This window comes from Hippoglossus hippoglossus, chromosome 16, assembly GCF_009819705.1.
Source record: "Hippoglossus hippoglossus isolate fHipHip1 chromosome 16, fHipHip1.pri, whole genome shotgun sequence".
Classification (NCBI taxonomy): domain Eukaryota; kingdom Metazoa; phylum Chordata; class Actinopteri; order Pleuronectiformes; family Pleuronectidae; genus Hippoglossus; species Hippoglossus hippoglossus.
Genome location: NC_047166.1, coordinates 12,882,491 through 12,909,519, shown reverse-complemented (window position 1 = coordinate 12,909,519; position 27,029 = coordinate 12,882,491). Strand labels below are relative to the sequence as shown.

The 27,029-nt window shown below is 41.4% G+C and overlaps 2 protein-coding genes across 5 annotated transcripts; both read right to left on the bottom strand.

Moving 5' to 3' along the window:
- Positions 1-6,519: 6,519 nt before the first annotated feature.
- On the bottom strand, positions 6,520-13,272 carry macc1 (MET transcriptional regulator MACC1). Of its 2 annotated transcripts, none has more exons than XM_034611613.1 (5): positions 13,140-13,272; positions 11,268-11,390; positions 9,138-11,176; positions 8,572-8,760; positions 6,520-8,493 (listed from the first exon to the last, which is right to left on the bottom strand). In XM_034611613.1, exons 2-5 carry the CDS (start codon positions 11,380-11,382, stop codon positions 8,290-8,292), a joined length of 2,547 nt encoding a protein of 848 aa, XP_034467504.1. In that variant the 5' UTR covers positions 11,383-11,390; positions 13,140-13,272; the 3' UTR covers positions 6,520-8,289. The 2 variants fall into 2 exon arrangements, with proteins under 2 accessions (XP_034467504.1, XP_034467505.1); XM_034611614.1 differs by having other exon boundaries at positions 13,041-13,179.
- Positions 13,273-20,363: 7,091 nt separating this feature from the next.
- Positions 20,364-25,608, bottom strand: sp8b (sp8 transcription factor b). 3 transcript variants are annotated; one of them, XM_034611617.1, is made up of 2 exons: positions 25,570-25,608; positions 20,364-22,812 (listed from the first exon to the last, which is right to left on the bottom strand). In XM_034611617.1, exon 2 carries the CDS (start codon positions 22,777-22,779, stop codon positions 21,475-21,477), a length of 1,305 nt encoding a protein of 434 aa, XP_034467508.1. In that variant the 5' UTR covers positions 22,780-22,812; positions 25,570-25,608; the 3' UTR covers positions 20,364-21,474. The 3 variants fall into 3 exon arrangements, with proteins under 3 accessions (XP_034467508.1, XP_034467507.1, XP_034467506.1); XM_034611616.1 differs by lacking the exon at positions 25,570-25,608 and adding an exon at positions 23,000-23,653; XM_034611615.1 differs by lacking the exon at positions 25,570-25,608 and adding an exon at positions 23,275-23,653.
- Between the last annotated feature and the right edge of the window lie 1,421 nt (positions 25,609-27,029).

The window sequence follows — 27,029 nt, the reverse complement described above, 5'->3', positions numbered from 1 at the left end:
TCATTCCACTCGGCTCGATCATCACCTTCAGTATTTCCAATCAGAGGAGCATGGGCACGTAAAAGGTTGAGACTCTAAACATGCGGATGAATCTGACAGTTTAGCTTTATTCAGATACTGGGAGCTCAGGTCTGTCAAAGTCATTACATGCTGTTTCGAAGTGTAGGCACTTGTAATTTATGGCTGTTCTCGTCATCACCATTAGTGACCAGTAACAGGAATTAATGTATGATTCATGCACTTCACGGGGGTGGGGGTTGGGGGGGATGAATAAATAGATAAAGATGGACGACTCCATTTCCCTCCACTATCCGGAAATGAAGCCAAAATATCCCGATACAAATGCTGCCATTTTGCGAATTTGGAGCCGGAGTCTGCGTAGTAGAGATCAGGGGTTTTATTGCAATAAATAACTAATTATAACCTTCTTACCAGACAAATTAGCACTTGAACAAACATCAGTGTGATAACAACAACCGAAAATTTACTTGACATGTATATTGACATGCTAGTTTGGTCCACGTCCCATCTGCCAACATAGAGGGGGTGGGATTTATAACCTATACTGCAGCCGGCCACCAGGTGGCAATCAAGATGCTTTGGCTTCACTTTTGGGGAGCTGTCATGTTTTCCCTATTATAAACAGACTATGGCAACATGCAGGATATTTGCAACTTTATAATGCCTTACAATTTCCAGGGGGAATATTTAACTCGACCTAGCGCCTGAGATTTGAAGGTGCAATGCATGTTTTTTTATTGTTAGCTTTTGTTTTCAGGATAAGGCCCCGTTTAAAAGCAGGAAATCATTACTAGAGACTCAGTGATGTGGTCATTATGAAAATGTTATGCTACATTCCCATGTCTCATTCCCAGTCCTTCACCATCTGGTTTTTAGATTCTTGTCGAACTGGGAGTGTCCGGGTTGGTACATCTGACACACTCCTCGCACCTCCCCCGCACCATCATGGCACACCTGACAAAACTCTGTGTCAGATAGGATGTGATCACAACAACAAAAATAAACAGACACGAGGGGAACTGGACAAATCCTCTGCCATGGTTCCACTGAAGGTGAAGCAACCGCTCTGAATCAGGGGCTTTGTTGTGGTCGGAGGTGCAGATGCAGATGTTTATCAGAAAAACCCTGGGTTTATTTGTGTCTTCTAATTTTCCTTTTATCACAGTTCTTTGCTATGACGACACTCGAGTCTCCGCGAGGCTGCTTGATGGAAAAAGTGAGAGTGAGAGCAGAGTGAGGTGTCCAAGGATGTGGACGGTGATTACTCACAAAGCTGCTCTGAACGCTGCCAAACACTTCAGGTCGTTTTCTCTCCCTCTCTCTCTGTGTGTGTGAGTCATTTGCTAACAGAGCTTCCTCCTTCCCAGCGGTGGTCATGGGAAGAGGCTCCAACTCGACTGTTAGTCAGAAGAAAGGCATTGAACTCCGGGCAAAAATCAACACCTTGTAACGCACACCACAAACATTTTCAGCTAAAAGTGGAAACACAACAAACCAGCGCAGGTTTACTCACTACAACAACCTCTCTTGTTGTAGTGACCGAGGAGAAACACAACCTGAATTCCTGAATTTAGATCCCAGATTTTATTGTTTCAAACAAGCTGTTTTCAGCTATATTGTGCTGTGGTATGTGTGTTAAAGCGATAGTTCACCCCAAAATGAAAATTCCCTCATTATCTACTCACCACTGTGCTGATGGAGGGGTGGGTGAAGTGTTTGAGTCCACAAAACACTTTTGGAGTTTCAGGGGTAAACAGCGTTGCAGCCAAATTCAAAACAATTGAAGTAAGTGGTGACCCGACATTAAAATTCAATTGGAAACAGCATCATTTACACCATGTTTTTAGCCTAAATGTCCTTTGTGATCATTCTCTGGAGCCGCGTTCGTGTGTGGAGCACAGACGACATTTAGGCTAAAAACATGTTGTAAATTACACTGTTTCGAGTTGATTCTGAATGTCGGGGCTCATGGACACTTGGATGACACCACATGAGCAGTATGTTTTTTCTGTTGTTTTTGTACGTTTGAAGAATTCGTCTCGGGTTACTTCAACTCTATTGGATTTGGCTGCAACGCTGTTTACCCCTGAAACTTCAAAAGTGTTTTGTGGACTCACACACGTCACCCTCCCCTCTATCGAAATAGTGGTGAGTAGATAATGAGTGAATTCTCATTTTTCGGTGAACTATCCCTTTAAGTGCTACAAAGCATTCCTCCTTTTAATGCAGCAACTCAGTTTATTTATTTCAACTTTTGAACCTGATGGCTGATCATCAGGGACAACCTTGTGTGCTGCTGTCGCTGGTTTCCTCTCTGCAGTGCAGGTTGCTGTGCCTGGTCTCATTCGTTTTAATCCTTTCCTGAGTGACTAAAACAGCAGTGATAAATGAAGTGCAGCCGCAGAAACAGTCTCTTCTAAGTGCTGAACTTTCTCTGCTTTCACATCATCTATTACCAAATTATTAGTGTCAATCTGAAAAGGGTGGCGGGTGGAGGACTGTGGTGGGTGGTGGTGGGCCATAGGAGACACCACCGCTACCTCTGCAGCACGCATAAATCACCAGGCTAATAAATTGAAAGCTAAATGACTTCTTGCCCTCAACATATATCACGGAGGCAAACCAAATGAAGCCTTATATACCCCAGAGGACAGAGGAATGCTTCTGTTCATAACAGTGATTTGTGGATGGCTCGCAGGGCTGCTGGCCTCAGGAGTCGGGGTGGACCCTGTTTGGACTCTCAAGCACTTTCTTATACCGGCACAATTCGATATGTGTCTTTTGAATTTGTTTATTAGTAGAATAATACTTGTAGTTCTATTGTATTATGTCTTTTGTCTTTTAGACAACAACACTTTTAATATCTAGCAAATTATTTTTATTGTCACAATTCTGCAAATTTGAATGACAGATAAAGTGAGGTAACGTGTGTTGGCAATGTTCACACTCTATTTAACTGACATGTTTACAATGCTGAGGGGAAAAAATAAAAAATGCTAAATTATTGAGTCTTATATTGTTGCATTTGATTCTTTCCTTAACAGATGGATGCCATGTTGAGAGGATATTATATTTATATTTCTTTACTGAATAGTGATATTGGAAAAACATGTCAGATTTGGCACAATTGAACAAATGTTGACCAGCACTGAAACCAGCCCAACATCAATACAATGGCGCCACCCAGTGGACTAAAATAATCTAGTTCTTGTAGGTGGCCTTTGTTTTTGTACACAGTGAAAACACAAATTGCTGCATTAGAGATAAAACTTGTTTAAATGTGAAATATGTCCTATCTTGATGATATGAAGACATCAGAGTCATTTCATTTTAATTGGTTAACTGGGAAAAGATACAAAAATTAAAATTGAAAGAACAGCAATCAAAAAAACTGAAAGATAATCAGTTTAAAAAACAGAGGAGGATAAAAGGAATGCCATAAGAAACATGTTTTAATAAAAGACACTAAGGATGTTGCCTGTCTGATGAGCTGCTCCACAGCAAAAGCCTGATCACCCTTAGACACCAACTGTGATCTGGGAATAACCCACAGAAAAAACTACTGTAATATGAAGGTTAGTTAATGTACAAATTCCCATTCCTGTGAAAAACTATGCACAAAGGGACAAAATAGTTCTTGGCTGTTTTCTGGGTTAAGAGCCAAATTAAACAGCACTGTCAGCATTTTTTTCCCTCTTAAATCAAATTCCTGTTAACCTCTCTGTAATCCCACCTGGATCGAGCAGCTCGGATCTGTCTGGGACACTTCTTGAAATGCTGTCTGCAGTGAGTGTGTGCCTAGAATGACATGAAGTATGCAATGCAAACATGTCCTTTCTCCGCACAGAGCAGAACAAGCCTCGGTGTCCTGGCTGTTTGCCTTGTTTGATGCATTATGGGAATTTTAATGCCGAGGTTGGGGAAATATTTCAGCATGTGCAAATCTGAGAACTTTTTCATCGTCACATTTTGTTCTGCAAACAATCCGGGAGAAACAGGAAGCTTTTTTTTATCTTCAATACACTACACGCATTAAAATGCAGGAGCTTTGTGTTGATACAGGTTTATTCATAATTGATTAATGTGTTGATTCGTGTTGAGGAACAGCAGATGGAGCTCTCAGTGAGAAACATCAGCAGCCTGGAGAAGATAGTTAGATAGATGGCCAGCTGTTAAAGAAGTATAACTTTAAAAACGACATAAAGCTATGGACATGCATTAGAAACATACGCTGTGTTGACTGTGTTTATCTCTGTTTTGATCATGTGATTTAAAAGAAAGCAACCCATCCAAAATTTAGAGGAAAGATGTCATAGTTTGCTCTTGCAAATGAAACGGGTGTAGGAGGACAGAGCTGGGAAGTGGAACACAGATGATGGTAAGACGAGTCATAGTTCAGCAAGTGGATAAGTGCATGTGGTCTGTGAAATGATGGCTGCTTGGGGCAAATTGTTGTGCTGGCTCTGTTGCGGTTTAGACTCTGGCATGTAGACTGGGTAAATACCAGCAAAATCTGAGGAAGCAAAAATAGTTCTCTCCAGATGAGAGTGGAGCCATTCAGCATGACAGAGTCTGTAATTATAAAGAACAAAAGCTCACTTAATGATAAACAAAGTAAAGTGTCACAATTTCCGAAAATTCTTAAACACCGCCAACGTCAGAAGACCTAATGGTAGTTAATACACCAGAAACGTTGTAATATAATGTATGTATTATATTTTTGACTAGAGGCCCATAGAAGAATTGGAGGAGTTACGTCATTTAACATCCTTTTGTTTTGGGAGACAAAAATATGCTCCAAAAAAAGCAGAGGGCGACAGAAGTTAAACTTCTTCAACTCTTTGTATACAGCTCAACATGCAGAGGTTTCTCTGTCCAGCTCAACACCACACACACTGCACTCAGTACTGCAAGTTCATCCAGATACGATATGGACAGTTTACATTTAACCTTCGGTTCTCTCCTGCTCTGCAAACTAATGCCCTAAATAACTAACTGTGAAGTGAACTAGGTGAACTGCAAGTCTGTGAGATTATCCTGCAGCACCACTACAGCCATGTGAAAGGCCATAAACATCAAGAATGTCTTGTAAAATATTGTTCATCCTGTATTTCAGTCAAGTTGTCAGACTTAAATCAATGCGAAAGATATCAATACACTGCAGCTTTAAATAAAGCTTAAGATATATAAATGTCAGGGCACGGAATATTCTCCAAAACTCTCAACAGGCCTCAGTGTTCATAAAGAAGAATCTGCTCCCTCACACTGTTGCTGTAAAAACCTCCCAAAACAAAAGTGGTCACATTTCATTAGTCACAAATTTAATGCCTCGCTGCATCTGAAAAACAGGGACATGAGAAGACAGTGTCCATTTTTAATTTAGATGACCCAGACATAGTTTTCATTTCCCTCCTCATTTCAACCGTATTCTGTCAGTGCTTCAGTCTCTATCTTGCTGTGACAGCATCATGCAAAATATATAAAAACTTGCATGCAGTGACCCAACAGTTGTAACTGAGTACGTGACTTTAAGGTCACAGAAACCATGTTCACTACTGATACTGAACCTGATTTTCAACAATGTATTATATCTATTGATCACTGTTGTCCTCTATGTGTCCCCTGCACTGAGTAGAACTCACTAGAGGAAGTCTAAATGTTGCAGAAGTCAGTTATTCAAAGCTAAAACTGGACAAGTGACTTTTGGAATTTCTCAGTGTGGTAAATGTGAATGCTCTTGTAAACATTAGATTGTTCAGAACCACAGTAGCTTTGTGATATAACCACAATTTCTCTATATTTGAGGAAGAATGTCATGTACAGTTAATCTGAAACTATTTGACACATTCAGGGAAAAATGCCTGATTTTTATTCACTTACTGGCTGAGAAGTGGCACAATTCCTGCCGTCTGGGAAGGAGGTGTTACAGACTAATGAGGGAAAAACGATACGACTACTTTGTCATATCAGACAAATGTTAATTTAAAAAAAAAAAGAAAGTTGTTTTACTAAAAAGAAACTCATACGTAATGTGCAAATAATTTCTTGTTTGACTTCACACTCAACACCAGATCTTATGTTTTCACATCACTTAGTCTGCCCTTGACGTTCCTGCTAAACTCCTTCCTGTTAAATTATCCCACACTGTTTATCACCAGCCATTAAGATAAATCTCTTTAAGTGCATTCTCGTACAATCAGTCCCATGTCGGGGATTGAATCAGTTCACCCTGTTGATACCATTTTCTTTATTTGATTTACTTTTCCCAAGGTGCTTTCAGTGAGCCAAAGCAAAGTGGGTTCAGCGTCCTGCGCTCTCGGTTTGATAGAGAACCGGCACACAATGCTCTCAGCTGAAACTACCTTAAACAAACAGTGGGGGGAAAAGCAAACAGCCCGAGAAAATCAATGGAAAAGCTTCAGGGAACAGACATTTGTTTTCAATCAGATGATTTAACATAGTAAAATGGAAAAATTACAAATGTTACAGAGGCTGAAATGTATTAAAATACGATTTAATATATAACAAATATAGTGATTGACCTGAACAAGTTTTAATGACAGTTGGATAAGCTCAATGTAGCTGTTATATTTAATATCATCTTAAGTAAGATATCTTAATGCAAGTTGTATTTATTTGTGTCCTATGTAATACATCTCCAATTCAGTATCAACATCAATCTGTACTTCCAGTGACTGCAGGCACAGTGAACCCTAATTACTCTAAATACTGAAGTCTGCATTTGGCAATAAAAACATGATGCTAAAAAACAATATATAATTTTCACATTGTACACCCCATGAAATTATCTGCTTTACATATATATATAATTTTACATAATTGTATAAAAATAACAAATACACTCAAACAAAACACAACAATAGTTTATGACACATGCACAGCAAATCACCATCTTTACAGTTTGTTTACTGGCATTGGGGAAACTTAAAAAGCGTGTTTCACTTTGGAAGAACATTTTCACCTTCAACACAAAACTACAGTAAATATTTATTGAAATCAATGTATTGAAACCCATGAGGTTGTTAGTCAGCAACAGTGTTCACAGTGTTTATTGGGTTTCTGACTGAATACATGTGGTGCAGAAAACTAGTGCTTGCGGCTCCCTCTCATACTGTAATCAGCTCTATAACGGTGACGTGTTTCGTGAGGTCACAGTGGCCTTGACCTTTAACCATCAAAATCATATCCTTCATGAGAATGGGACAGACATGTGGACGTACATAAGTATGGAGAGACACTTCTACAACCCCAAAAACACTCTGAAGTACTTAAGCACTTTAGGTTTACTTATAGCCAAAGACGTGTTTTGTGAGGTCACAGTGAACTTAACCTCCGATCTCCAAATTGTATCCATCATTATATTTAACCACCGTTCAAGCGGATGTTTGTGCCAGATGTAATGAAATCCCCTCGTTTTAGATACAATGGAACAGATTCAGCACAGAAGCATGAAAAAATTCCGATATCGAGAGAAAGGTAGATAATGTGTAACAGTCACGAAAAGTAACTCATGGTTCCCTACGTTTTATATTTTAACAATCGTAAAACCAACAATTGTTAAGTTTGACTGGAGGGTGAACCAAACTTCTGAACATTACTGTAACAGTTGATTTCATAATGTATTGGCACAATGTGTTAAGAGGCTCACACATTGGCTTCCACTCAACTGACAAGCAAAGTAGCTTTATGGTTAGCTAGCTAGCTAATGTAGCATGTGACATGACAGCTGTCAGAGGAAAGTAAAAGATGGGGAGATTGTTTATTTCCTTTCTAGTGTGCAATGAATGAATGATGCCTGACTTTCAATCTGTAACGTTACGAGCTGTACTGACATAATACCCAGGATGCACTGCAGATTTAAGTTTAAGCAGGAGAGCATTTCCAAACACCGAGAATGATCTGCCAAAATGAAATATAACTTTTAGTCTCTTTTACATTGGCACAGTAAGGTAGACAAACGCCTTAATATTCATCTGATTGCGCGATGAAATGAAGTTCCTTCACAGCTCAAGTGTGTACTCATCGAGTGAGGTCTGGAGATTTAGTGCAAGAACCTGACGGAATTTCCGTCAGTTATATCTAATGCTTTTTGAAGACAAGACACGAACACAAAGCTGTGACAGACAACAAAGAGATTTGAGTAACATCTTCATCAAATCCTTACAGCAGTGTAACAAAACCTCTCTGTCTCTGTTTTCCCAAGTGCGTTGAGGTTGATGTCATCACTAGAGTCCGTTTGCAGAAGGTTTAGCTTTTTGGGTACGCGGAGGCTCGAAAGAGATCCAGACAGTTTGCTGTGATGAGGGCACCGGTCAGCTGCCTCCACTGTCTGGTGGCGGGGTTTTTCATTTTGTCCAGCACCAGGTGCAGATCCTGGATCATGTCCCTGTAGCTGTCTCCATAGGGCAGACTCCAGGAGTACAGAAAGTCATAGGCAGGCTTCCACATTGACTGCAACAGAGCAGGACGTGGTTAATTGACATGTACAGTAAAAACATAGATCACATTCAATGTATACATTACACTGACCTGGGCGCCGACGTCTCCACTTTTCCCTAGATGTGGTGATTCGTAGCCGGCGATCTGAGCACTGGAGAGTTTCCCCATCTTCTCAGCGAGCTCCCGCCACCGGGCCCCGAGCTCCACAGCAGTGGACAGGATGACAGTGTTCTGAATGAGCTGAGCCACCAGCTTCACAGAGTCCATCTTGAGCAGGCCCTAGGATGAAAAACACAGGAATGCTCATAAAGATGCATGGAAAACACATGAAATCAGAACATATGGGCTGTGAAATTGCTGTAGCAAGAGTGGATAGTGTGTGTGTATGCCAATTATTCTGGGAATATACTGTGCTTGAATACACATCTATCTAATAATTCATGAATTCTACGTCTGTCTGTGGCTCACACATCTCCAGAACCGTGTATCTTATCGGCTGACACTTGGCATGTGTATCGTTAAGGGCTCAAGGAAGTTCAGTGTCGAATTTGGCGCAATTTGGACATCTGATATGTTCAATATAAATAAACCTTGAATAAAGAGACAACAGCGCTCAGTAGCAGTACTCAGTAGGTGCCTGGTACTCATCTACTCACCACCATTAGTTCATGCAAAAACTTCCTGCTCTTCTCTGCGTGACAGTCTTCCTTCAGCTTCTCCAGAACACACGCCACCTTATCATCGTCGGTTTCAGCGTGCCGCCGTGTGATGGTGTCCAGCGACAGGTTGCTGTACCCTAAAGCATCGGCTAAACCCCTCCAGCTGGTGATGTGATCAGTGACCAGCGTCTGGATGGAGGAGTACATGTAAGTGAGCTTCTTGAAGGGCAACGTCATGTTGTCCAGGAGCACCTCTGGGGTGACCTTGATGCCGGTGAAGTCAATCACCTGGTCTCTGGTTATGAGCTTGAAGTTCTTGCAGTGAATCAAACCAGTCCTACCGCGCAGAAATCCGATATACCACTCTTTAACTTTCGAGTTGCCCACTGATCTGACGGTTTCTCTGGAGAGAAGAGCCATGGTGTCGCCCTTGAAGTACTCCAGTAGGTAGTCCACACGTGGCTGACGGAGGACTGACTTCAGAGCGACACCGTACCACTGCAGGTTCACAGGTTTGTTTTTGAATTTGGGGAGATCTGGAACCCTCTCCTCAGGGATTTTCGCTATTTCAGGTCGCTTTTCCAGCTTCCTCGACAACCGCTTTTCTAATCGGATGGGTGGTGCGGGAGGGGAGGGCACCTGGAAATGTGCAAGAGTCGCAGCGTTCGATTCCTTCACTTGTAGATCTAATTCAAAGGGAGTCATTTCTGAATTACCAGCACAAGATAATGCAACAGGCAGATTCAAAACCGACCCTATTTTGAGCTGACTCTGTCTCACTTCTTTCAGTTTGTCCTCAGGTTTGATTATAAACGCTGAGCCTTTGATGTTCACTCTGACACGCAGGTCGTTCACTTTGTCGGGTTTAAACCGATGTTTTCCCCACAGCTGCAGCACAAGCGGAGGCGGGTTTTTGTTGCCTCGACATATATCTGAAAATGGAAGCTTTGGTGGAACGTTCTCATGACAGCAAACCACTATTACTACTTTGAATGATGGATGAATGTACCTGGGACCATAAACTGCTACAGTGATTTGCCGGTCAAGGTAATCCCACACCGACATAGCGGGCGACTGAATTGCAGAGGCCTCTGCGACTGCAATCACATAAAAATGTGTCTTCAGGTTCTGGAGCTTCATCTGCATCATGTTCTTGTAAATGTAACAGTCGTCCACTTTTAGATAAGGCCCATCTCTTTTGTTGGACAACAGCCCGACCACGGTGGCCATCACTTGACTTGACGAGTCACTCTTCACCTCTCCGGACAGTTTCACCTCCAGAGAGATACACGTCTTTGTGTTGATGTTGGTGAGAACCACCTCCAGAGGCAGACTCATGGTTGTCCTGTAGTTGTTATTGAGTCCAGGAGGAGGGTCTAGCATTGCTTTCAACGTAACTTCCTGTACTTCTCCAGGAGGAACGTGGCCCTCTGGGATATGCATGCTAACACCTGAGTCCGGTAATTGTACCGTGCCTCCGGCGTGGCCGATCCTGCTGATAACCTGAAAACCAGTGGCCTGGGTCTGAGCCCATCCGGGGCTCTGGCTCATCAGATTTAAGTCTAGGCACGAGCGGGTTAGCTGCCTGTGGCTCAGCCAGGCCATCTTATAGGCCTCTCTGTCATTCTTCAGCCACTCAAAGTCTGGGTTCAGCACTGGCATGGGTGGTTTGAAGCTGTCCTCCCGTTTGGGCACTTTTCTCTCCAGATCATCCAGGATGTCTGAAGCACTCCTCCATCTCCCAGATCTATTGGTGACTTTGTGTTTGTTATGCAAAAAGTTCCCCACGTTGCCCTCATCTGACGACGTGCTGACGGCGTCATCGTTATTTGTGTCCTGGTGTTTTTCGTTGTCTTGTTTTACATCTGATGTGTTGCAAATGTGTTTGTCTGTGCTGTTGTGCACGATGTCATCTAAGAACGGGTTTGATGCAGACAGTTTGTTCCAGAAGGGATTGTTTGTCTGAGATGATTGAGCAACTTCTGGCTGTAGAAGCAGCCACTCAGAGTTCTGTAGGACTCGTGTCACATGCCCACCTGTGAAAAAAATAGTTTGGTTTTGTTAACAGTAAATATACTAGGATTTGACCTTTAGAGCAAAACCGGCTTGTGTTTCCGAGGGATTTACCATTCAGGTTGTTGCTTGTTGATGCATTGTCACCCAGGTCAATCAGTGTCCCCTCAGATTTACTCCGCATGAGACTACCGACCCGACGGAAGGACGTTATTCTTCCAGATGCCATATTTTCATCTGTAAACATCAAAACAATGTAGTTTTAATTTATCTTTATTTCGCCTTTTACTAGCAGCTTTTACTAATCTCAACATTACTTTATTCTAGGACTGGGCAATAACACAATAACAATAATTATTGCAACATACTTTTCATCAATAGCAACATAACATAGGTTCAATATATATATTGATATGAAGCTTATGCAAGCACAGTGAGGAGGTAGAACAGATAATTGATCAACTTCCAGATTTGTAAAATGCTTCGCTGCTCATCAAATCACAACCTTCACTCCAGAATCAGTCTTTAAGTCTTGTAATGTGAAATATATAATAATTGATAAAGCGATAATTATTGATATTAACTGACATGACCAGCCCTACTTTATTCCGGATATTACATATATTCCTTAATCCATCTAACCAAGAGTCCTGAAGTAGAATAAAAAGAATACCATATATCCTGAATAAAGATTTACCATATTTATTAATATAACTCATCTAGAGATTAAACAATTAGTCAATTAATCTATTACTTCGTCAACATTAATCCACAATATCTTCTTAGATAGATAGATAGATAGATAGATAGATAGATATTAATCCTATGTAAGTATATTAATAACAAATCAGAATATGTCAAATGGGACCTTTGGCAACTGATGGCATTTTTTACTTTTGAATAATCAATCAAGAAAATAATTGGTAGATTAATTGATCACAGTAATAGTTCGCTGGAGCCCTGAACACATCTGTAAGCAGACAGATATTCTGAAATGCTGTGACACATGACATCAACAGGTTCCTGCACAACAATGAGACAATGCGAGCAAAGTTATTGTTGTTACTGTCTCGGCTACGTTTCCCTTCAGCACAGTTGAGCCTCAGGGTTTCTGCAGGTCTCCTCTGTGTGTGTGTTTGTGTGTGTGTCACAGAAAACTGTTCCAAATGCAAAATAAAGCCTGAACTCTTCAGCCTGTCACTTGTTTGTGTAAAAGGACACAACCCATTCATGACTTGTCACAGTGAGTCAGTCATTAATAATGTGGTCTCTTACACCAGTGCACAAAAACAGGTTGGTCTTGTCAGGCCTATGACACAGTGTAGTCAGCTCTCCCAGCGCGGCTCGCCACAATAAAAGTGGCTACTGTAAAACTGACAGTGAAATAGACTCTCCTGGTGAATCTGTGCACGGCAGACTTAACTTCGTGGGTCTACTGTATCTCCTGTAGTGCCGTACAAACAGGTTTCACGATTCTGATTTAATCAGTAGTAAATATTCTGAAGCAAATCTTACATTCATTTATTGCTTTGAAGATCCATGCATGGGCAGATTAGATGTTACCTGTTTTAAATCATTGCTTTAAACTTACAGGAAAGTCTTGTAATGTCTGTCTTTTTAACTGGTTGTAATGGATGATGTTTGTTTTTAATATTTTCTATTATGTTATCTTTCTTCTCCTAGTTTTATTTTTGCTTTGATCTGTGTTGTTTCGTTCTCCTGAACTTTGTAAAGCATTGTGTGACCTTGTCTAATAACAGTTGTAGAAATAAAGTTGTATTATTATTTATTATCATATAAGCCAAACTCTCAGCAGCACAGATTTAGACATTACGATCTTTACAAACTTTACCTACAGGTGTGTGTTTTGATACACTGCGTACTTACATATTAATAAAGTACACCCTTCATAGGGTTCTTTCTATTTATAAGAGTCCAAAAACCAGGATTAAACACGAGACAAAAGCAAACAAAGTGCGATCTCACCGTCGGCATGAGATGTCTGTAGTTTTCCTCAGGCGCGTTGACAGTTGAAGTAACCAGACCTCTGTCATCGACCGAGTATCTACGAGCTTCACCTCCTCACGTTTCTGTGTTTGCTCTCCGACACGGAGCATCTCGGGACTGGGAGTTTTACTCAACTCAGGAAGCCCCTTCTGGAGGAGTGGCCACTCCGGCTCGGCAGACTACAACTCCCACAATGCAGCCGCCGTGTTTGCGCAGGTGATTTTTTTTAGCCCCCACCTGAAACCGAGTGATACTACATGCGGGTTTCAACAGGAGCTGATAAGCGTGCTGCTAGCTGCTAACTGCTAGCTGCTAACTCAGAGGACAAGCACGAGAAACAGAGGGTGATTCACACGGTTAGCATTTAGCATAAGAACATTAAGCTAAAGTTATTTAAAACGACACAGCACTGGGAGATTGTGGTTGTATTAGATACCGATTTGCTGATTACAAATAAATCGTTGTGTATTAATGAGACAGATCGAACAAAACGAAGCCCAGCAGCCATGCTAGTCCCTCTGACAGTCTGGTAATAGTGGCGTTTGTTGGGTATTTATTGATTTCACTGTTTGCCATTATCACTGCTGCTGTGTTTCCTGTGTAGATCAAAGCCAACACGAACAGAGAGGTTGACAGATGTTAATCTCATCAAGGACAAGAGTCTGACTATCTCACTGAACAGGTTGTGTACACATCTGCTGTGATGAGAGCCTGAATAGATCACTAACTGAGCCTGGTGGCGTCATATTTGATCCTTGTGGGAAAAATTCACATCAGGAAACCACAATTTTGACCCTATAGCACAATAGTGTATACAAAGTTATAACCAGAAGTTCACTATCTGTCATTTCAAAGGTTTTCCACGGGCTCTTAAAAAGTCTAAAATTAAATAATCTGAATTCTACGTCCTTGAAAGTCTTGTATGGGTTAAACTATTTTGTACTAGGTCTTACATATGTTAAGGTAGGTCTTACTTATATTTATGTTCATTTACGCTACTTCCATCGCACTTTAATAATTTTTTTTAGAGATAAATGTTTTGGCATTGTGTGTGTGTGTGTTGTGGTCCTGATAACATGGGACTGATAACTGATAGTCTAAGAACAACCTGGTCAGAATTTATCCCTCTCTGTTTGGCTGTGAGAAACACTATGGATGCCATTACCTACTATTTTAGATATTATGAGCGAGTGTACAATTAGTGGGATTAATGGGACATTCTTCATATTTTCCGTACTTGACATAGGCCTAAAGTTAATTCATCATGGTCTTAAAAAGATCTTAAAAGTCTTTATTTTAACTTGTTGAAACCTGCGGAAACCCTCTTTCAGAGTTCTTGTGTTTCTTGAATGCAAGCCCTGGTATTCAAAAGACAGTTGCTCTTAAGGAATGTCACTAAGCACCTTTGAGTAGATTATGAATTTTCGTGTAACAAATATGGCCAGAGGCTGCAGCAGTCTGGACTTTAGCATGACTAATTAACATGACTGCAGAAGAGCAAGTTCTTTGTATTGAACATGATATCCCATTAAATGAAAATTCTATTTACCCGTAGCTGGATTTCCTTCTGCCACTTGCATAGTGTCCTGTGCTGTGCCTTCATGGACAAGGTTGTGGTTAACCTTGTAAATATGAAAAGGACAAACCCTGCATACTTCACATAGTCTGCCAGTTAAGAATTATCTGCACAGTCTGATAACTCTGTAGAAAGTATCAATAGACATCACTGAGCATGTTCTGCTCTCTACTGGCTGCTTTTGAGAATGTAGATCACACAAGGTAACAGAAACAGTCACCATTCTTCTTACAAATCCAATGAAATGCTCACAACTAACAATGAACTGTTTGTACAATAAAGTGCTGGCTGTGGATCTAAAGCTTGAGCTTTTTCATCAGTGCCATTAAAAACAAATGTGTTTACAATTTACTCCTGTCTGAGAAACGTTTGTTTAAAACTACCTGACTTATAGTTGACAACTTGCGTATAGTTTGGCAAAAGGAGGATAGATAAGTCAAAGTATCGAGACCAAATTTTGTTGGTTAAGAAAAATATTGTATAATGGCACATTGGTGTTTTAATGAAAAACATATTTTTAGTACATTTTTGATTGAGCAGGAAAAACAGATAATAAAATGAACGCTGGCTGAATTCCGTTGAACTGCTTCAGGTCCAGGCTCCAGGTGTTGTGCATGCTGAGTCACTGTCACATGATCGTGAACTTCCCCATCATTAATATTATTAATAATAAGTGTGGTTTTTATAGTATATGAGAAGCCCAAATATCTGCTGGTTAAAAGGCCTTTTATCAGTGTAAAGTTTGTTCTGATCCAATTATATGGTTGAAAAAGACAATGTAAATAGTTGTTTGAAGTTGTGCTGTCACCCCACTGTCATATGTTGCCCCGTATTCTATAACTATTTCCTATAAGATAATTCTGTCTTTTCTTTCTGCAACAACATTCACACAATTAGATTTAGGCACTTTGTGTATTTCTTTACTACACATTTATATCAGGAAACATTATGGATGTGTCTTGTATCAGCCAGTCTTTCCCTCACCAGGGTTTCCATTTCCAATTCAGTTTAAATCTTCCATTTACAGTTGTTGTGGGAAAACCCTTTAACTTAAATGTGGCTGATATTTTAGGTTTTGATAGAGATGTAATCTGACAAACTCTATGCAAATCCTTTAAAACCCCCGAATAACGAAACACTTTAGAATAAGACTGTTTCTCTGAGAAACTGACATTTTATATATATACATATTTTTTACAAGTAACTGGAATTTTTTAACGTTCAAAGTGAGAGATGGTGGCTGCAGTTTATATTTGACACCCACTTGGTGGCGCCGTTCCTCTACCCTTAAATCGGGCAGACAACTCAGTGTGTAGTGTAGTGTGCGGTGGTATTATTCCTCCAGAGAGTGGGTTGAGGTTGCATTTTTCACCAATCCAACAAGTGAGCAGAGCTGCAGAACTGTTGCACAGAGACCAAACTGGAGCTGCTGTTTAAAACTTTCATCACTGATGAAATTTACTCAGCAATTGATATGAAATGTTAAAACAAGCTTGTACTTAGCTGCTAAGAAGCTTTTTGATGAGCAAACAATGAATTTCAATGTAATTCTGCAGCAAAAAAAAATATTTTCATCATCACTTAATCTTCTAATTGTTTAATTATTACCCAATGTTGGATCCAGAAGATTAGAAAATGGTGAAGAATGTTGATCACACTTTCTCAAAGATTCCTTCAAATGTCTCTTTTTTTGTGCGAATAACATCCAAAACCAATAGATGTACAATTCCTAGTAATGTAAAGCAAGGAAAAGCAGAAAATCCTCATAGTTGAAAAGCTTGAACCATCAAATCTTTGATATTTTGCTTGAAAATTAATTGTTCATTAATCATTAATTGTGATATTTGATATTTGATGAGGCAATAGAAACAGTGAAAGCTCCCTTAACCTTCTTGAATCTTCATTATGATGTTTGTCACTTCCTGTTGTCTTCTTTAGACAAATTTTGGGGAAATTGGAGAAGAACCGTGGCTGCATTAAATGTGATCATGTATTTTAATCTCAAATTCTGGTTCATGTGATTCTTGAGGAATTTGTTTTACACTGATATCACAGGAGAAAAAAGTACATGTTTATCCCTCCCGTTCATTGCAGACGTTTGTTTTCAGGGAGCAAAAGTGTTCATTTTGATTCTGCTGTGGACTTCAACTTATTGATTTTGTGGACATTGATGTAATGAAGTCATTAAACTGAGTTTACAATTCCTGCAAACCTACAGAGCCTTTTCTACAATGAGCCTGAATCTGTGCGTATTCCACTCAGTCAGACAGGTGAAACTCGGCCTGCGACATAAACGGATTGAAATGGCTGAAAGCATTGTGTGAGGGCACCCCTGTCAGTGTTACACCAATTACTGTTAATTATTTTGACTAAACTCTGAACCTTGTCAAATTGCCGTTCACCGGAGATTGGCTGGTTTGATGACAATGACAGTGCGGTCGGGGGTTTTAACCACAAAATTGACCACAGATGCATCATGGGTGAGATGTGTGACCACAACACTGATTTGCAGGTAGAGCAAGAAAATCCAATATCTCTCTTCATATGTGCTGTTCAGCAGAATATACCTCAAAACCACTGATGCATCTAAACTTCTATATCCAGCAGAGAATAATAATATGTCTTTATTTTCTAGATGACTGCATTACAGCTGGATTTGGCTGCTGCCACATCGTGCTCTCACCGTGGCTGTTAATGTGGCCTTCATCCACAGTTGGCAGCTCGTCCTCCTCGTTCTCCTCCTCCTGGCGTCCATGCTCTTCCTCTCTGAGGCCTGTTTGATTCAAATGAGGGCAGCAGCGGGACATTCCTCATGGACCATGTGATGTTGCAGCAGTGAGGGAAGGTACTAATAACAAAGAGCCATGCAGTCTGACACATGAGGCCAAAATAACTTTGTCTATATTTAATGGTTAATATTTGCCTGAATATATTAGTAATCTGTTCTGATTGTTGAAAAGTTCAAGACTTAAGAAAATAGTTTCTCTCTCATGTTCAGGGCCTATATCTAATCTCACATTTCATGCATTCTTTTAATGCTTCAATAAACCAGTGTGAAATAAACAAAAATAATATATCAAACCTTATGATAAAGAGGAAACTTGAATGTATAGTTGCCCTCAGTCCTATTAGTGTGAGTATATTTACTGCGATGAATTATATCTATCTTGTGACAATCAGAGCACAGCAAAGACAACCTCAAGCCTGTAAGTACAAGGCAACCAACAAAACATTTTCAGTTTAATATTTATTTGTATTTAATTCAATTTTTGTGAGTATTAAAACTGAAGTTGTTCAAGGGGCTTTCATCTGTCTACTGCCATCAACTGAACTGCAATATCTAAATGTCTCTTTAACCAATCCTAAATTTCAGAGAAAACAAATGTGGAATTTCCTCCGTCAAAGCCAATTTTTTCAGTTTATATCCCTTATTAGGTGGAATTTCACTTAAAACTTTGACTGATTTTCTTGCAGCATTTCCTGTTAAACTCCATGGATCATCACAGACACAGGTACAAAGGTGGAACTATAGGGTGTTTACCGGTATAGTTTATGTAAGAAGATGCATTTGAAAGGGAAAGTAAATGTTTACTATGTCATCATGGGGATTTTTTCAGTCATTCCAACAAAACTGTTGAAGTGTGGGTGATGGATGCAGAGGATATCTGCACCTCTAAATGAGGCCTCCTCCGCACTGGAGGACGAGAGGGTGAGTGACACTTGTAAATTGTCGATTTCTAATTTGAATTTAATATATTTAATAGAGTTAAAGCAGATTAGGCTACACATAGAAGTTTGTACAAGCCTCTGTTCCCAGATGGTACATCAGCTCTGACCAACGCATTTAGGTCAGACCTGCAGCACTTTGTCTCCTTATGATCCAAAATTCAAGTGTGATTCAAAATGTCCCATTGGGTGAAACAGGCCCTCTATTAATACACATATCCCTAAATGTCTCATGTGTTCTTCTCTAAAGTTACATTTGTTCAAATCAAAGCCTCAACCTTTAGACTCTGAGTCCTAAACAAACATTTAAAAGTATGAAAATTCTTCGGTGCTGCAGCTCTGAGAGGTTTCCTGAAATAACTCACATAAACTTTTTAAGCGACACATAATAACCTCAAACCACAAGTTGCTCATGACAAGTGGATGAAAAGCAGGGTTTTAAATTGCAGTTGGTTGAAGGGCAGAGCGCTAGGTGGCGCTACAAAGCTGTGCGTAAAAAGAAGACTCGCAGAAGTTTGAAAGATACTGGTTTTAGTTCACTTCTCACTGGGAGCTCATGAAACAAAAACACAAAGTATCCCTAACATGTTAAAACATAAATAGATAGAGAAACGATCCTATCTGTATTTATATTTTTCTTCTAACGCAGTTAAAATGATCCATCCATGGCGCTTCAGGACGCACGGCACCGTATCACTGCATGCGTACATCTGATGAGTCAAAACTCGCAGAGATAAGGAGGAAATTATTTAGATCGGATAAACTTTAACCGGGTTATCTCAAATGTGATCGCGATTGTAAATGATAGAAAATACAAAATACAAGTTGCTCGCACAAAAGATAAAAGGCCGAGCTGAGAATAGGTTATTATCAAAACGCACATGATAAAGATAACAAATACTGTGTTAATTATTATTTGATTGAATTAAATAAACACGTGTTGTGTAGAGCCCAGTTTGTAAATGCTCACCGCCACATTTTTGATGCCAGTAATAAGAAAGTGATTTCCTTCTGCTCGGGTCAAACGAAGCGCAGCCTAAAGGGGAACAGGATTCTCCAAGTTATACAAAATCAGTTTCCTCACTGTTGTTTTTAAACTTTTTTAATCATTTACAGACTGGTCTCAATAATGTAAATAGTAGTTTAGTGTTAATACTCATCCTGCTGCGCATTTTGTGACAGCACAATTTAAAATGAACAAAACTCGAGCCTGATCAGGTAGAATGTCCAGCAAGTGAAGGTTTGATTAAAAAACATTTGTGGTTTTGTACTTTTGTGGAATAATGATAAAAAATAAATAAAGAGCAAAAATATATATATTAAACTCGGCTATTCACCTTTGCACTTATTCTGAATTATAGTGATATTTATCCTAACACACCGTCATTGAGGATTACTAAAGCAGCGGGTTAACAGTTAGACATGTAGTTTAGTTTGCGTTGGCCTCAGAGAAATCTGAAGTTTTATTTTCACGCTCAATTGAAGAACAGACATAACGAGAGAATAATGCGATTCAACCCTTAATTTAAATTTGTGCAACAGATGATTTTCTTCCCTTGTTTTTTTAAAGCAGGTTCTCCATTTAATTGCTTGATTGTATTTGTCCTTAATATCTCGATTAAACCAATTAACATGTATTTCTGGGTGAGGCCTTCCTGTTGCTGGAGGCCCTTTTCCTCCTCGGCCTGAAGAACCTGTAAAAACCAGCAGCTGGACACCGAGATTAAAGAAAAAAATTCAACATCTACAATATTTCAATTTTAAAACAGAAAATGAATGTCCAAGAATATAAAATAATAAACTGTTGGTTAGCAAACCGTGATTAAAAGTTCCTGGTCTGCCGGTGAGGGGAAAAATAGGATGTTATCGACTCAACAATCAAATAAAGTGAGTCGATCAACTGCTTCTGAATTCATACTGACTTTATTGAGTGGCTTCCATAAAAAGCCATTCTCGGAGGAGAGAAAAAATATCATTGTAAAATTAAAGTCACTTTACAACATGCTTACTTAAATTAAAATGAGTGGGTAAACAGTAAATGATTTCAAAACCTTACAAATAAATTCAAAGTGCGCCTAATGATAGACCCCTAAATACAAGAAAACTCGTGGTTAAATATAACTCCCCACAAATACATTTTCATATCATGTCAAAGAAAAATCCAAGTACATATTCCGTATATTTTCAAATATTTACTAGAGTCCATATACAACTAGAAATACCTATACAAAATCGTCTCCTGGACAAATACATTACTCACCTTTACATCGGGCTGTAATTATTCTAACCTACATGTCTCATTCTATACAACACGTTTGAAGAGAAGTGTAAGTGTAACCTCGACTGGCCTATACTTACAAATTTAGAGAGCACACTGTATAGGCTGTGGAGTGAACAGCAATATATGACAACCTTATAAACCTACAACTGCTCCTCCATTATGGGACCAGACGCACAGAATGAAAACCAGTCCCGTCCCACATCTTACCACACTCCACAGGTATGTGTTCCTACCGAGCAGTCCGTCCACAGGGGACAAAACAAACTAATTCTCACTGCCCGATAATAAAGTGCCAGAGTTTGGTTTTGAACAATATGAATGACAGCAGTTACACAACTTTGCAGGGCCTACATTTTTCACAGCGGTGTTTTTCTAATATTTTGTGTCTCACGTCGACCAAACAGTACAGAGTGAGGATCAGGCTGCAGGGAAGTTGGACTTGTGTCTCCCTGTCCCAGTGTGCCCACAGTAACTTGATTACACTTTCACACCGCAGATGTATTAATGAGAAGTTTCTGGTGGCAACAGCTATGAAATAATGCAGTTAGTATAGTCTTAAACACTTGGAAAACAGTCAAAGAAACGCATAGGCCTAGTTTCTCATTAAATGACAACACCCAGGGTGAAGCTTTGCGCATACACCGAAGTATGTCCACTCCCGTGTCCTCAGGGACGAGTCCACCGCGACCACTTTGCTGTTTCACAGTTTCTGACTTCACTGGGGGGAGTTTTTAGAGGCCGTTCATGCCCACTCCCTGGGTGGACTCAGGTGGGTGCAACAGGTCGGGGGAATGGCACGGGGGGCTCCCCGGCGCGCTGTGCTCGCTGTCGGTATCGCTCCCCCTCTTCCCTCCGCTGCCCCCGGAGCCAGAGCCGGCGGATCCCCCGGCACTGTGAGTTTTTACATGTTTACTCAGGTGATCGCTCCGCATAAATCTCTTGTTGCACACCGGGCACGCGAATCTCTTCTCCCCGGTGTGTGTGCGTAAGTGTCGCTGGAGCTCGTCGGAGCGCGTAAACCTCTTCCCGCAAAAGAGCCAGTTGCACACAAACGGCCTCTCGCCGGTGTGCCACCTCAAATGCGCCTTGAGGTGCGACGTTTTCCCGTAAACCTTCCCACAGCCGGGGATGTGACAGCTGTGGAGGCCCTTTCTCCGGAGGCTGGCGCCCGCCGGTCCTAGTCTCTCCGCCTCCTGGCAGTTTGGGCAGTCGCAGGTGGCTCTGCCCGAATACCGGCGGGCAGATGACCTCGGGGACCCCGCCAAAGATGCAGGTGGACCCCCGGAGAGCATAGTCCCCCCTGCCCCGGCTAATGGAGAGGGGCTTGTGTCCGGATAAGAGGATAGCACCGGCTTGTAACCGTCCATCAGGTGCTGGCCGCTTGTCAACAGGTGTGGAGAGGGACTTGTACTGAAAGCAGAGTGACTTAACGTGGAGTAATCAGAATTATATCCGCCCAGGGGAGAGTGCAAGGAGGTCTGGAGTCCACCGGAATGTAAGGACGACTGAAGTGCTGCTCCATTAGGGTTCTGAACATCAATCCATCCCGCTCCCACGTCCCACCAGGCCGAGGCTCCGGTGGTCCCGACGTCACCGGTGGGGATGCCGGGATGGGACGACTTGAACCAGGAGTCGTAGGGATGCGCGACGCTCATCCTCGGATAGATGCCCTGCAAACTGTCCACCGAGGTGTGCACCTTGGAGATGAAGACCGGCTGGTGGCTGGACTCTTGGGAGCTGCTGGAGACGGACGCTTGGAAAACAGAGTAATCGTTTCCAAAGTGGGCACCGGGCGAGGTGCCTGACGTGAGGGAAAAAGCGCTGGATCCACTGGAGCTGTTGGTGGCGAAAGAGTCCGAGATGCCGGCTCCGTTGCGGGACACCCCGAACCCGGACAGGCCGGACCCGAGGCTGCAGCTGCTCGCGGCGGCTCTTTTCCACGGGTGGAAGCCTTTCCCAAAGGACGAGGAATTATCCGAAATAGCCGAAGGCGAAGGGCTCGGACTCCCTATTTTGTTGCATGTTGCAGCCAACATGGCTAAAGGAGTCGATCCTAACCTCGGCTCCTCCTGGAAGGGACAAGAAAAGCTGTAAGTGACAGGGTCAGTCCAACAAGTTTAACGGGTTCATCACAGACACTCAAACGCAGCATTTCGCCTCCGAGGAGACGCTCGGAGCGGGAATGCGCGGAGGACTAAATACATCATGTTTCCTCTAGAAGTCTAGAAAAATCATAAGATCTCGAACACTTCCTACCTGGACGAACAGAAAGCGGACAAACGCGACACACAGCGCCTACAAACGCACGCCAGACAAGACACCAAGGGAAACATGCGTGTTTTTCTGCACCGGCGTGAACTTCTTATCGCGTCTACACCGCAGCCTCGAACACGAACCGCTCGCAGGGAATAAAACAACCGACGCACTGGCTTCGCTGCTGCAGGCTGCGTTCTGCAAGTTTAATCCCCCCCTCCGCCGGACAATGACAAGAACTAATTAAACCCGCAAGAAAAGTCCTTTTTAGAACTCACCCCTAGAAGTGAAGTTGCCATCCCACAAAAAAACCACTGCCCTCCTCAGAGGATCTTTTTATATTTATGAATCACAGCGCTGGTTTTTTTTTCTTCTTTTTTTTTTTTTTTTTTTTAGAGGTGTGCAATACAATGACGCGTTCCGCCCATTCTTCCACAATTGCAGGCTCCTCTCCGGCTTTGAAGTGGCGCTGTGACACGGGCGACCAATCAGCGGCTCTGTCCCCGCGCCGCCGCCGCACACTCACCGTGAGGTCATCAGCAGAGCGCCTCAGACATCAGCTCCACACCCACCCACCGCCCCCTCCATCATATAAGACAGCGGAAGGAAGGTAGAGTTAAATGAGAGTGAATTAGGAAGGAGGAATTAAGGGGCCACTTATTGAAATTTTTCTTTTTTTTTTTTAACAGAACATCACATTCCATAAATTTAGAGACAAGAGGGAGGAGGAGGAGAAGGAGGTGGAGGAGGAGGGAGGGTGGGTGATGATCATGTGTCTGCAGGGTGATGGTAAATAACATTAGTAATAATGAAATAAATAAAAACAGGCACCATCAAAAAGCTAAACTCACTTCAAAGTATTTATCTTTAGCATTTTTCTTTGATCTCTTAAATTCCTGTCAACATGAAGAGTGTTTTTATTTGAACTCTCCTCCTCAAAATAAGGAGAGTAAACTTTATGTGGCCTTACACCTATTCCACGTTTATTTTTTAAAACCTGCTCAGGTTTTTAATTTACAATTTTACAATCCACAAAATGATCTTATTCCGGCTTTTTCTTACATCTTGCTCCTATTTGAAACTATATTCTCTTACTACAGGCACAAGTTACTCCGCTGGATTCTCTTTAAAAAAAACTCCTTAAAGAGTTAATATACACAAACTATTACACAACATATAAAGGCTGCATTGTTCTGGTCGCGGGCCCATATTACCCCGTGCACCAACTTTCACATGACTGTAATTGTGTTCAATTATCTTGACAGTTTTGATTAAAAACTTGTAGATGGTGCATTCCGCAGGAGGATGATTCGTTTTTATTACGCGCTGTGTTTGTCATGAGGCAGACGAGGATGAGGAGGATGAAGAGTTCGTGTGGGTGGGCAATATGGGCTATATTGGCCCTGGGGGAGAAAAAAAATCAGCCTTATAAAAATTAGAAAATTCAAAAATGTAGATTTCTTTTAGGTCTTATTGGCAATAGAGATAATGTTGGTGCGGCACGTTAACTGCGACTATTTATTAGAGTGGAGAGTGTGTCAGGCTGAAAATGAAATGATAAGCTGGTTATATTGAATAGGTTCATCACTTTGCCCGCTGACATTTGTTAAATCCATAGAGGGAAGCGCTGTACATAATAAGAAGTTGTGCGTAAAAAGCAGCGTTGAACCCTGGGACTGTCTCCTCTGCGTGTGTGTGTGCATGCGTGTGCGCGCCAGAGCATGCGGTGCGCACTGGACGCACTAAATTTCATTTGAATTTCAAATTTAATAACGCAGGAGGTTTTTTAATCATCCGCCGTTTTATTGTTTGATATAACATGCTTATTGACCGGGTCTGTTGACCAGCGTGGTCATTACAGGACAGGGAAAAGTTAATTAAAACGACCAGGGATTATTCATCACATCATCTGCCTAACCCGTGTCGCTCCTTTATTACACAGCGTGATCGATGGACTATCTGATTAATTCTTGTGTTTCTAGGATTGGACAACAGCTTTTTTGGATTAATTTGCGCTGCATTGCCTTCAGTGCAGAAGGAGTGGAAAAAAAGAAGGAGAAACAGACGAAATCGTGCACATTTTACATGCAGTTATATTAATTATGAGCCTTTTAGCACATGTGGTATTTATATTTAGAAATAAAGAGACGATTTAAACAATTCACTCGCATGCAGCAATTAAACGGATAATTCAATGTTTATATTTTTTTAAATGATTCAGCTCTCTTACGCATCAAGTGCAATTATTTAGGAAAATGAGACAATCCCAATGAGCCATTAGTGCAGGTATAGCCTATAAAAGCAGGAGCAGATTAAGATAACATGAAAACACACACTCTCTCTCTCTATCTATCTCTCTCTCTCTCTCTCACACACACACACACACACACACACACACAAACACACACACACACACACGTCCACATGTCTGATTGACGCTGTATCGATCCGTATCGTCGCTCGTTAATTGTTTTATTTCCCCCCAAAACTGATCAGTCGCACAACATGGAAAAGCCACCACGTCATGTAGCAGTGAATGAAATGTGACACGGTGAGAATAAAAAACAACGTACCGTGCCGCTCCGCTCCGCAGTGCACTGACTGACCCTCGACGTTTGCTCTCAGCAGAATAAAAACACATCTCCATGCAGCCGCTCGCACTCAGGACCACAGGGATGTGATATTCTCAGCCCTGTTGGGATTAAGTTTTGGAATAATCCAGCAAACCTCCTGCTTTCTCCATAAACCCCTATAAAGACGCTCACGTATTTATTCAAACAGAATGGAAATCTTATATTTCAGCAGAAAATAATTGTGGTAAAAATGGTTTCCCCATGTCCTCTTCCTGCCTGTCATTCTATATTATGATTTTCATTTTTTTTTCGGGAAGGAGGGTGGGGGGGGCATTTGCAGATCATTCAGTGTATATGTGCTGCAGCTACAGGGGACATGTGGCCTCTGGTGACAAATTACCAAGGATCATACCAGCAAAACTGATGTCAGAGGTCAGTGTTGATAACCCCCCCCCCCCCCCCCCCCCCCCCCCCCCCCCCCCCCCCCCCCCCCCCCCCCCCCCCCCCCCCCCCCCCCCCCCCCCCTCCCACTCCCTTGCTGCTGAAGCCTCACAGCTACAGGGAGATATTTAATCCACATCACTTTCAAAATCTGATAATCTTATTTATTCTGAGCGCACCACTTTTCTTTTTTCTTTTTTCTAAAATTAAAAAAAAAACAACCTTCCTTTGTGGCCTGTTGCGCTCAGCAGCCATGCAGCCAGAGGGGGAGAGAGAGGGTCGGTGCGAGTTCATATGGAGCATGTGCACAGGTTGTTCTTATCGGGCGGCTGTAACTGTAAGCCGCACCGAACAGATGTCCCCATTGAAGGCTTTCTTCTCCTACGCACATGGGCTATATTACCATCATGAAATCAAACTCAAAACCTGTCCCTTTCGCCACCATAATGACCGAGTTATTCTGGGCCGCTGAGCACGAACAAAGTGTGCTCAATATTGCGTGCTGCAGAATCACTGCGCTCACACAGGAGACCGGGGGAGAAAGGAGTCAGGCCCTGAGATGCAGAGAGGACTATACTTTTTTCTTTTTTAATGTGGAGGTTTACAAAGCCACTCGATTTAGTGTGAGAGGGCCTTCTCCTCTTCACGGGTTTTCCTGCAGGAAGACCGTGAGATGGAGGTAATCACTTGTGGCTTTTCCACAGCAATTAGAAGACTGAGATGTGGTTTAGGCTGCACACACATAAATATATTTTTTCTATACAATAAAAAAAAAAAAAGAAGAAAGACACACAGGGTACATTATTAAAATGCTGGTAATAATTTATAGCAATAATGTATTATTGCAGTTTATCCTGAAGTAAATTTTGTGGATAGATCGATAGATATGTAGATAAATAGATAAATAGATAAATAGATAGATAGATAGAAAGATGGGCAGATGGATACAAATTGTTCCAACAGATGCTATGAAACTATGCAATAGATGTATATGTAGATACATAGACAGATAGATTGAT